This window comes from Chiloscyllium punctatum, chromosome 26 (genome assembly GCF_047496795.1).
Source record: "Chiloscyllium punctatum isolate Juve2018m chromosome 26, sChiPun1.3, whole genome shotgun sequence".
NCBI classification, from domain to species: Eukaryota; Metazoa; Chordata; class Chondrichthyes; order Orectolobiformes; family Hemiscylliidae; genus Chiloscyllium; species Chiloscyllium punctatum.
Genome location: NC_092764.1, coordinates 13,974,375 through 13,986,727, shown reverse-complemented (window position 1 = coordinate 13,986,727; position 12,353 = coordinate 13,974,375). Strand labels below are relative to the sequence as shown.

Here is a 12,353-nt window from a genome sequence, read left to right as displayed (position 1 = left end):
AATTAAATTTAAACAAAACCCAATTTGGTGTTTTCCCTGATAACCATGTCTGAAACCTTGTGGGTCATTGCCATCTCTACCAATATGCAGTACTGGATAAGGATTGTTTGAGATAATTCCCTGTCTGAAACCCTCTCTGACATTATTTAATTTTGGGCCTATCCAGTGATTAGTGATAAAGGATACATCTCCAAAGGGTTTGTACAGAACAGGCACAGGACTTAGATAATAAGAAGGTCGACAGCATGGAACAACTAGAGAAAATGCTGGAGAAACTCAGCAAGTCTGGCAGGATCTGTGAAGAAAGAAACAGAATTAACAGAGTTTGATTCTTCTTGAGAAGAGTCTTGTTTGGTTTTAAAGAGTTATAGCGGACTCACAACATTGACTATTTCCCTCACCACAGATGTTGCGTTTCTCTAGCACTTCCTGTATTTGTTTTTGATTTCTAGTATGTGCAGCACTTTGCTTTTTTTCAGGTGTACTGCACAATACCTGTGAATACAACTACATTGGGTCAGGCAGAATTATTAAGGAACAGATACATCTGCTCCATCCAAATGTTATAGTGGAACTCTCTGTCTCCAACCACAGTAGGATAGATTCAATTCCCTACAGTGTGGAATCGGGCCAAGTCCACACCGACCTTCTGAAGAGTAACCCACTCAGACTCATTTCCCTCTGACTAATGCACCTAACACGATGAGAAATTTAGCATGGCCAATTCACCTAACCTGCACATTTTTGGACTGTGGGAGGAAACCCACACAGACAGGGCGAGAACATGCAAACTCCACACAATCACCCGAGACTGGAGTCGAACCTGGGTCCCTGGCGCTATGAGGCTGCAGTGCTAGCCACTGTGCAGCCCTACTGGGCTAGCACACATACAGCCAATGCAACGTGAACATTAGGTCTTTTAGAACCATTACGCTATAAGCCATTACCTTATTCAACAGACAGTAAGCATGAAAGAAAGTATGAAGTTTCACATTATGTTTAAAATTGCAATATTTTTCTAAATAGATTCCCTAAGAGAGAATAGTTAAAAAAAAGGCAGACATCAAGTTGTGGTAGAATAAGGGTGAGAACAAAAGGACCGAAGGCAAATTCTGAGCAACAGGTGTTTTATTGGGGCATTTGAAAGTACTTCCACCAAAGGTGTGATAGAATAATGTGAAAATGTAAGGCAGGTGTACGATGGAAGGCAAGGAGCTGACACAAGACATCAGTCCGGTCAATAAAGGTTCAACATGGTGCTCCTGTTGGACAGGATGAGAGAACGAAGCTTGGGCTGTGAAAGCGAAAAGCTACACAATGGACACAGGATGTCAGGAATACAGCGTGAGGGGAGAGGGTCCCAGATGCAGTCAACAGCACAAGGTCTAGGAGGATGGTAAAGATCTGGGTGGGTAGAAGATGACGTAGACAAGAAATGGTTCTAATAAATTTGATAAAGACAGTACAAGTCTGAATTCGCTCCTCCAAAACTGGTGGAATCTGAATCAAATTAAAATGTTAAAAATGAGATGTTTATTAGGTTTGAAAGAATGACTTGCACTTAAAGACTTCCAATTCTACCAGATGCCTCAAAGCATTTCATAGCAAATGCAATACTTCAATTGTTGTCATTGTTGTAATATAGTAAATGTAATGGCCAATTTGTGCAGAGCAAGCTCCCATAGAGACATAATGACGATGTAACCTGTTCTACTGATATTGAGTTTGAGTGGGAGGGGGCGGGAAGGTAAATGCTAACAAAAATTCCAGGCATACTTTACTGCCCTTATAGAGTCACAGAGTCTTACAGCATGGAAACAGACCCTTCGGTCCAACCAGTTCACACCAAACATAATCCCAAATTAAATTAGTCCCACCTGTAATGCCACATTTTCTTGTATATCCACCTCTGAGGATAAACAGATTCTCTGGCAGTGCAACTACAATTCTCACTCAGGTCTGATTATCCTACCCAGCCCTTACAGTGCAACTCAAACCTGGCAGTTTGTGAATCAGAGGTGGACGGTAATCTCAAGCTGACCCAGAATAGACACAAAATGTAAGAATTTCGCATCATATGGAACTAAGGCAGCTCCATGGACCGAAGGTAGAGATTAAGTCAATGGCAGCACAGGCTTCAAGGTCGAATGGCCTACTCCTGAATCTATGATGAACTGAGGAGGTAAGAAGTTGGGGTTTAATTGTGGGATGCAAAGAGACTGAGTAGGAATGGATGATGCGGAGAGGACACTGAGACAGCTAAGCAGATCTTGATCCCCAATTTAAGAAATCCACCACCACCACAATAAGAAAACAGCCAGACATACAGTTTGGTGCATATGGACTTGCTTTGTCTCTTCCTCAGTGCTGACTGGTTGACTAAACTTATTCATATTTCTTGCAGAGTTCCAGCATTTGTAACATTATTTTTCAATTTTATCTCTAGTTAATTGTTTGATTTTGATTTCCTCTTCCTGTTTTCATGCGAATCCCTCCCCATCAGTGTCATACATAAACCTGTACATACAAGGCCAGGTAGTTGACAGTGCTGCTAGTTCAGGTCTTTGTCAATACTGGATGAGAATGTATCTACTCCCATGCTACCTCTAATGCAGGCCAGATCTCTGTTTGGTCTAAATTAGTAATTGAACAGGGAGGCATGCGTGGAACCTCATGATCTAGCCTTACAAGCCATCTCAATTCAAATGGATTGTAGCATTTGAACTTTAGCATCTTGTCCGACCAGAACTTTTGTTTCTTCACTATCACTGTCATTGTCTTCAACATCCTAGGCCTTAACCTCTGGAATTCCTTCAGTAAAATATATTTGCCTCTCAATCTCCTTTTTTTTAAACTTCAAGGTACTCCTTAAGATCTCTCTTTTTGACCAAGCTATTGACCAGCTAACCTCATATCTCCTAAAATGGCTCCGCGTAAAATCTGGCTGCTCAGCCTGGGATATTTTACTCGGCTAAAAGGTGCTATATAAATGCAATATATTGTTGCTATCATGCAACTACCAAGTGCAAATAATGGTTGAAATCTGAAATTCTCCCCTGAGAAAGCTGTTTTGAGCCTGGGGCTCTTTGATATTTTTATTAAGTAAGGGGCATGAAATCAAGGAAGGTAAATGCTGTTCAGGTGCAGAACAGCTACGTCCTGACTGAATGGTGGAACAGGTTTGAGGAGGCAAAGTCCTAAAGTTAATGCATTTTGTTTTAAAGAAAGGCCACTGGGGTACGGGAAGAGAATTCCAGAAAACACACTGTTAGCATTAAAACTCAAACATTCAGGAAATAGCTCTTCATGAAACAGGGAGCAGAATGTTGGAACTTTCTACCCCTATGAAAACTGTGGATGCTGAAGTTTCAAGATAGACTTTTGTTTGCTCATGTTATCAAGGAATCAAGCAAAGATGTCTATTTGGGACAGATACAGAACAGGCATGATCTAATTAAATGGTGGATAACATTCAATGGGCTGAATGGCCTCCTCCTGTATCGATGTTCCTTTTTGAGAAGTTATACCTCTAATATCCCTACTCTACCCCAACCAGCTCTGATTGCAAGTAATTCAGTGACACAGTGACTCAGGAAAGAAATATATGTGTTTCTGATAAATAGCGGGGTAAAGGGCTATGGGGAGCAGGCAGCAAAGTGGAGTTGAGATCAGGATGAGATCAGACATGGTCATATTAAATGGCAGAGTGGGATCGAAGGGCTGAATTGCCTACTCCTGCTCTTAATTCCTATCTCTGTGACAAACAGAGCAAACTCATTGCTTTCCAAGTCACAAAAGGCAAAACCTTATATCAATGCAGAAACGCACTCAATAGAATCCATTTGTAATATGCGAACGGCACTCAGTATGACTAATAGCAATGTTCAAAATATAATAATACTATTCCTTTAAAGACAAAATACAGTACTTATATCATGCGACTCTCTATCGTCTAAGCCTTAGTATACTGTTCTCTGTCTCCCTTCCTAAGGTTAATCCATTATAGGACTGATTTCAAAACAATGGTAAATGCACAGGACAGATTCAGTTGGATGTGATATTAGATTATAACAATGTGAATTGTTTTGTGTTAGAGTTGAGAAGGTTGGGTGACAACCGAATAGAGATCTTCAAGTGTATGAAAGTTGTCACTGGGGAGATTGCAACTGATTAATTCTACTGGCCATTGGTTGGTACAGATTTAAGACAGTCAGAAGAAGAAATACAGGGGAGGGTGGAACATATTTCCTTAAATGGAGGAAAAGTCCCTGGAAGTATAGAGGGGACACAGGAGTTTACTGAAGAAGGAAATCAGGAGGGTGAAAAGGGGACATGTGATAGCCTTGGCTGAGAAAATTAGGGTAAATCCAAGGAGGTTCTTTGAGTATATTAAAGGACAAAGAATAATTAGAGAGAGAATAGAACCCCTCAAGGACCAAAGTGGATATTTATGTGTAGAACTGCAGGAGGTGGGCAAGATGTTCAATGACTATTTCTCCTCTGTGTTTACCATGGAGAAAGGGCATGAAGACTTGGGAACTTGGGGAGGTTAGTAGTGATATCTTGGGGATAGTCCATATCACAGTAGAGGAGGTGTTGGATGTATTAGAATGCATGAAGGTACATAAATCTCCTGGTCCTGACCAGATATATCCAAGACAACTACAAGATCATAGACAGGAAATTGCAGGAGTCATGGCTGATATTTTTGCATCATTGTTAGCCACGGGTGAGGCCCTGGAAGACTGGGGGTTAGTGAATGTTGTGCCATTATTCAAGCAGGGCTGCAAAGAAAAACCTGGGAATTCTAGGCCAGTAAGCTTAACATCTGTGTTTAGTCAGTTACTTAAGAAGATTCTGAGAGAAAAGATATACATACATTTGGAAAGACAGGTTTTGATTAGGAATAGTCAGCATGGCTTTGTACATGGGAGATCATGCCTCACAAATTTGCTAGAGATCTTTGATGAAGTGACAAGGCAGGTTGACAAGGGCAGGACAGTAGACATAGTCTATATGGATTTCAGTAAGACCTTTGATAAGGTTCCACATGGTAGACTGTTCTGGAAGGTTAGATCACATGGAATCTAGGGTGAGTTGGCAAATTAGATAAAGAATTGGCTTGATGGTAGGAAGCAGACGGTAATATTGGAAGAATGCTTGTCGGACTGGAGGCCTGTAACTAGTGGAGTGTCTCAGGGATCAATGCTTGGCCCATTGCTGTTTGTTAACTATATCAATGATTTGGATGAGAATATACAAAACATGATGAGTAAGTTTGCAGATGACATTAAAATTGAAGTTATCGTGGACAATGAGGAAGGTTATCAGAAATCGCAGCAGGACCTTGGTTGTAGGCTAAGAAATGGCAAATGGAGTTTAATATAATAAGTGTGAGGTCTTGCATTTTGCAAAGTCAAATCAAGGTAGGAGTTTCATGGTGAATAGTAGGGCCTTAAGCAGTGTAGTGGAACAGAGGGACCTTGGAGTTCAGGTGCATGGTTCTCTGAAAGTGGAGTCACAGGTAGACAGGACAGTGAAGTAGGCTTTTGGCAGACTGGCCTTCATCAATCAGGGCACTGAGTAGAAAATTTGGAAAGTTATTTTGCAGTTATACAGAAAATAGGTGAGGCCACACTTTGAGTTTTGTGCTAATTTTGGTCACCTTGCTATAGGAAGATGTTATTAAACTAGAAAGACTGCAGAAGAAATTTGCAAGCATGTGGCAGAACCCAACTTACAGGGAGAAGTTGGAGAAGCTGGGACTTTACTCTTTAAAGTCTAGGAGACTGAGGGGGGACCTTATAGATGTGTATAAGATCATAAGAGGCATGGATAATGTGAATGCACTCAGTCTTTTACCCAGGGTTGGGGAATCACAGACTAGAGGGTATCAGTTTAAAGTTAGAGGGGAAAGAATAAAAGGGAACCTGAGGGGCAACTTTTTTACACAGAGGGTGGTACAGATATGGAATGAGCTGCCAGTGGAAGTGGTTGAGGCAGGTACATCAACAACATTTAAAAGGCATTTGGACAAATACATGGATAGGAAAGGATCAGAAGGATATGGGCCAGGTGCAGGAAAATGGGGTTAGCATTGTTGGATATATTGATCGGTATGGACCAGTTTGGGCCAAAGGGCCTGTCTCCATGCTATAGATCTGTCTAATTCTATAACTCTTATCACTCAAGCCTAAACCAAAGCAAAGAATTGTACATGCTGGAAATCTGAAACAAAAGCATAAATTGCTGGCAAAACTCAGCAATGGCAGTATCTGTAGGGTGATACTAGGGAGGTGATAGCCTGGTGACATTTTTGCTCGATTGTTAATCCAGAGACCCAAGTAATATCTTAGGGACCCAGGTTCAAATCCTGCCATGGCAGATGGTGGAATTTGAATTCAATAAATATCTGGAGTCTAATGATGACTACAGGAAAAGCCCATCTGGTTCACTAATGTCCTTTAGGGAAGGAAAGTGTCATCCTTACCTGGTCTATCCTCCAGATCCACAGCAATGTGGTTGTCTTTTAATTACATTCTGAACAATTAGGTTGGGTAATAAATGCTGGCTCAGCCAGCAATGCATATCTCCCATGAATGATTTTTTTTTAAAAAAGCAGTGTTAGTGTTTTGAGTTCAGTGACTCTTCATGAGAATGTTAACTCTGCTTTCTCCACACAGATGCTGCCAGACCTGATGATTAAAATCTGTTTCTACCTCAGCTTTACCACTGGATTTAGCTAGTCAATGTCCCACTGCCCAGCCTCCCACTCCTTATCCACCATAAACCGAATGTCATCAAAAACATTTGTTGCACAGGGCTGAGCTTATTCAAAAACCCATTTCCCCATGTGCTTGCTATGTTCCATGAATTCCCAGTCAAGTAATATTTGGACTTGAAAATGCTTGCCCGTGATTGTAAATCCTTCACTCCCTCCCTCTCTGTTGCTGTCATCTCCTCCAGCTTCACAATCCTCTGAAAACTCTCCACCTTTGAAATTCTGGCCTCATGTACACCACTGATGTGGATCATCCCACTAAGGGCCATGTCTTCAGCCTCCTAATTCTGCATTAGCCTCAATAAAAGTTTTCTGCCTCCTTGCCACTCTTTCAATCCATGTCCCCACATTTTCAAATCCTTATTAATGACCTGCCACTTTGACCAAACTTTGGCCAATGTTTTCATGTCTCCACAGAGGCCATTTGAATGTTGCCTGCAATTTCTCTTTTGTCTCAGATCACCACCTCCTCAATCCGTGACCTCTATCATCTAAAAATAGGACAGTGGCAGATATATGGGAACACCACTCCCTGCAAGTTCCCCTCCGAGCCACTCGCCATAATGATTTGGAAATCTATCACCATTCCTTCACTGTCACTTGGTCAAAGTTCTGAAATTCCATCCCTGACAGCATTGTGCCTCTCCCTAATAGCCAAGGATTACCAGAGAGGAATGATGGCCTAGTGGTATTATTAGTGTATTGTTAATCTAAAGACTCAGGTAATACTCTGGGGACATGGGGTCAAATCTCCCTAAAGGATAATGGTGGCATCTGAATTCAATAAAAATCAAGATTGAAGGGTTTAATAATGACCTCAAAGCAACTGCTAAGGGTTAGAAAAATACTCTTTAGAGAAGGTTTGGTCTGTGTTGGAGGCTGAGGTATGACCATACAGAAATCTTAAAACATTGTGAGGGGCATGGATAGAGTAAATAGGTAAGATCTTTTTCCCAGAGTAGGGGAGTCCAAAACTGGAGGGCATAGGTTTAAGGTGAGATTGGAAAGATTTAAAAGAGACCCATGGGGCAACTTTTTCATGCAGAGGGTGGTGCATGTAGGAAATGAGCTGCAAGAAGAAGAGGTGGAAGCTAGTACAATTGCAACATTTAAAAGGCATCTGGATGGATACATGAATAGGAAGGGTTTAGTGGCAGAGTGCTGGCAAATGGGAATAGTTTCGGGTATCTGCTCGGCATGGACAGACTAGACCGAAGGGTCTGTTTCCTTGCTGTACATCTTTGACTCTGTGATGTGACTCCAAATTTGCATCAGTGTGGTTGACTCTTTACTACCCTATGGCATTTAGGGATGGGCAATAAATGCTGACCTAGCAGATGGTGAATTAAAGAAAGAAGGCAGCTCACCACCCTCTTCTCTGGGCCAGTTAGAGGTGGCCAACAAAATGCTGGCTCAGCCAACATTGCCCACATTCCCTTAATTATTCTTCTTTTAAATCTGCATTGCTCAGCCTTTGTTTAAAAGCCATATCGGGTGGATTAATTCAGTTCCCTTGCTGATTCATACCATCTGAAATTCCAGTTTCAATTGCATCAATGGGTCACCAGAAAAAAAATACCATAATTGCTCTTTGCACCAAATGCAATTAATACAAAACTGATCAAAGACCCTCTGCATTTTACAAACTAGCGCATTATTAATCAAGGGGTTGTGGGCAATGCTGGCTGAGCCAGCATTTTGCATCTTCCTTACTGCACCTTTACTTTTGGATACAGCTATACCTGTGACTGAGCAATCACTCCAGCTCGGTCTCTGGAAAGTACCTTTCTCACCTCCCCTTACAGCTACATTGATGAGGGTCTTTTTTGTTCAACCTTGACCCCGTTACATTTCTCGTCTTCAAACGATTTTAACAAGTCACCTTAAAGCTTTAAAACAAAAAAGGAGTAGTGTCGGTGGATTTCGGTAAAGGCGCAGCATTGAAAACACAATCAAAGGTCACAAGTCTGAATCGGATATCATTTTAGCAATGTGGAGCCACCCAGTATGACTTCTTGTCTCTGATGTCCGTTCCCCAGTGCAAATATTTCCCTCCCGGCCAGTGCTGAACACATCGATAAGCCAGTGACTGATGCTGATGTTTCTGGAACATGGTTTGATCCGGCGTCTAGAATTGATAATTCCATTAGTTACCAAAGGCGTATCATCATTAAAAAAAAAGAACGCAGCACGAAACATAACCATGTCAAGTAATTAGAGAGAGAGAAAAAAAAGACAGTGGTAAAATGAGATTAGGAGATCACGGGTCCCGTATTAACAAGGAGATACCACATATAATCATGTGTGCAAAGCAACTTCTGCTGGGGAGTGTGAAATCTTCTAAAAGTATAGCTACTCTGTAGAATGGTTATTATAATACATATGCAGGTGCTTACTATATGCACGCCACTGTATATATTTATACTATATTATTCATTTATGCACTTCTAAACTGTGTACATTGCATTTGAATATTGTAAATCCGGTCTCAAATGTAGATTCGGATGTTGGTAATCACACACACTACAATTAAATGATAAACATAGAGCATTCTGATTTTCTAACGGCATTAGAAATAGGTCCAAAATATGAAATTAGCCTCCATTAGTATATACGAAAGTAGAGCATACTGGGATGTTCTTCTGTAAGAATATGCACAATTTAGAAAGTATAGGATATGATCTGTCCATAAAATGTGCACAGCATACACACAGCCCATGTATGGGAAACTAATTGCATACACACATACAATGTACAAATGATAAATGAAGAGCATACCATACATTGGCGGTGTAAATGTACGATTTTAACCTTCTCAGCACACAAGCCATATGTAGATCGCAAACAAAAAGGAGTGTTAATTTAAAAGAACGATATATAGGCTATGAATGTATACTATATTTGCAGTCTAGAAGCACTCACGTTCGTTCCCTGTGAATGATAGAATGTTTACTGTCTACGAACACAATATACAGACACTGAATGTCTTATGATACCTATTGTGTATAAGCGCAAACTATATATAGGTAGAAATTTCAAAGTATTCTGGTTATGTATAATCATACAGGACATGCATGGTAACTATAAGATACTGGCTGACACACGAAGTGTGGATGGCAAATGTATATCACTCTGACAGTCTACAAGCCCACACAGTATGTAGACGGTAACTATATGGAATTCTGACTTATATAAGCACACACGGTACGTAGATGGTAAATGTATGGAATTCCTACTGTCTACATGCATGCACATAGTATGCAGATGGTAAACGTACAGGAAACTGTCAATCTATAAGGACACTATACCGTGGCGAATATACAGAGTGCTATCAGTCTATAAGGACACTATACAGTGGTGAATGCACAGAGTGCTGGTTGTCTATAAGGACACTACATAGTGGCGAATGTACAGAGTGCTGGTTCTCTATAGGGACACTACATAGTGGTGAATGTACAGAGTGCTGGTTCTCTGAAAGGACACTACATAGTGGTGGATGTACAGAGTGCTGGTTCTCTATAGGGACACTACATAGTGGTGAATGTACAGAGTGCTGGTTCTCTAAAAGGACACTACATAGTGGTGGATGTACAGAGTGCTGGTTCTCTATAAGGACACTACATAGTGGTGGATGTACAGAGTGCTGGTTCTCTATAAGGACACTACATAGTGGTGGATGTACAGAGTGCTGGCTGCCGAGAAGGTGAAGTGCGTCTTGCAGATTAGTCTGAAAGCAGCTACTTAACCAGGCCTTGACTCGGATTTTCACCTCTCCTTCCTGGGGCTCGGGCATCGCTTTCTTGGCCACCCGCAGCTTGTTTAAACCCCCAAATCCGGACAGGATGACGGCTCGAATCTCCTTGGTGTCCCCCAGCACATTGCTGCGCTCCCTGGCCGCATCCTTCTCGATCATATGCTCGGTCTCCTCGCTCTTATCCACGCCGTCGTTAGCCATGGGAGAGGGTGCTGGAGACGGCCCGGAGGAGGATGGGTGCTGGTTGCTGGTGCTGGGTTCGACTGGGCTGGGAGCAGGCTCTCGCTGAATTGTCTCTCCTGCACAAGGCAGTCTGAGTCCGCCGCTGACTTGAGCTGCAAATGAACCGAAACGACAGCACTGGCGCAGCCAGGCAGACTGGTCGTATTGCAGCGCGTATAACTCGCGGTGGCTGGGAGGGATGTGGATCATTTCTTTTGCAAAGTTATCCTCCAAGCAGCGTGGATCTGCAGCAGGAAATCTGTTTAACATCTTCCAAGTGCTGCATTACAAAATAAATATGACACAGCAAACCTAATTGTATACATTTATCATCTGCATACTGTGTATGTGTGCGTGTAGATGGTAGGAACTCCATACATTAACCATCTACATCCTGTGTGCAGCTAGAGACAGTCAGAATTCCATGTATTTACCATCTACATAATGTGTGCACCAATAGACAGTCGAAATTCCATACATTTATCATCTACATACTGCATATGTATAGACGGTCAGAATTCATTCATTTGCCATTCTTGAACTTTGTAGTGGAACCAATGAGGAAGCAAGCTATCTTACATCTGGTTATGTGTAATGGGACAGGAATAATGAATAATCTCATAGTTAGGGATCCTCTTGGAAAGAGTGATCACAATATGGTTGAATTTAGAGTACTGATGGAAAGTGTGAAGATAAAATCCAATGCCAGGGTCCTGTGCTTAAACAAAGGAGACTACAATAGGATGAAGGAGGAATTGGCTAAAGCAGACTGGAAGCAATGACTTTATGGTGGGACAGTTGAGGAACACTGGAGGACTTTCAAAGGAATTTTTCAGAGTGCTCAGCAAAAGTTTATACCAGTGAAAAGGAAGGACTGTAGGGAAAGGAGTAATCAGCCATAGATGTTTAAAGAAATAAGGGAGGCTATCAAATTGGAAGATAAGGCATACAAAGTGGCAAAGACCAGTAAGAAACTAGAAGATTGGGAAAACATTAAAGGTCAACAGAAAGCCACAAAAAATACTGTAAGGAAAAGTAGGATAGATGATGAGAGTAAACTAGATCAGAATATAAAGACAGGTAGCAAAGGTTTCTACAAATATATAAAACGAAAAAGAGTAGTGAAGGTAAACATTGGTCCTTTAGAGGATAAGAAGGGAGATTTAGTCATGGGATATGAGGAAATGGCTGAGGCATTGAGCTGGTATATTTAGTCAGTCTTCACAATGCAGGACACGAATAACATGCCAGTAATTGACAAGGAGCTGAAGGTAGGTGAGGATCTGGAAACAATCATTGTCATGAAAGATGTAGCATTGGGCAAGTTAATGGAGCAAAAGGTAAACAAGCCTCCTGGCCCTAATGGAATACATTCCAGGGTATTAAAAGAGATGGCAGGAGAAATAACAAATACGCTCGTGGTAATTTTCCAAAATTTGCTGGACTCTGGGGCAGTTCCAGCAGGCTGGAAAACAGTAAATGTGATGCCACTGCTTAAAAAAGGAGGTAGGAAAAAGATGGGGAATTATAGGCTGGTTAACTTAATTCCTGTAATGGGGAAAATGCTTGAATCCATCATTAAAGAAGAATTAGCAA

At 41.4% G+C, this 12,353-nt stretch overlaps 1 protein-coding gene across 1 annotated transcript in view; it reads right to left on the bottom strand.

Moving 5' to 3' along the window:
* Positions 1 to 10,889, bottom strand: part of vat1l (vesicle amine transport 1-like) — a 200,269-nt gene extending 189,380 nt beyond the window's left edge. The window contains exon 1 of the mRNA XM_072595859.1: positions 10,528 to 10,889. Within this exon, the coding sequence (XP_072451960.1) occupies positions 10,528 to 10,736 (209 nt within the window). The 5' untranslated portion in view covers positions 10,737 to 10,889. The remainder of the gene's footprint in view (positions 1 to 10,527) is intronic.
* Positions 10,890 to 12,353: the final 1,464 nt, after the last annotated feature.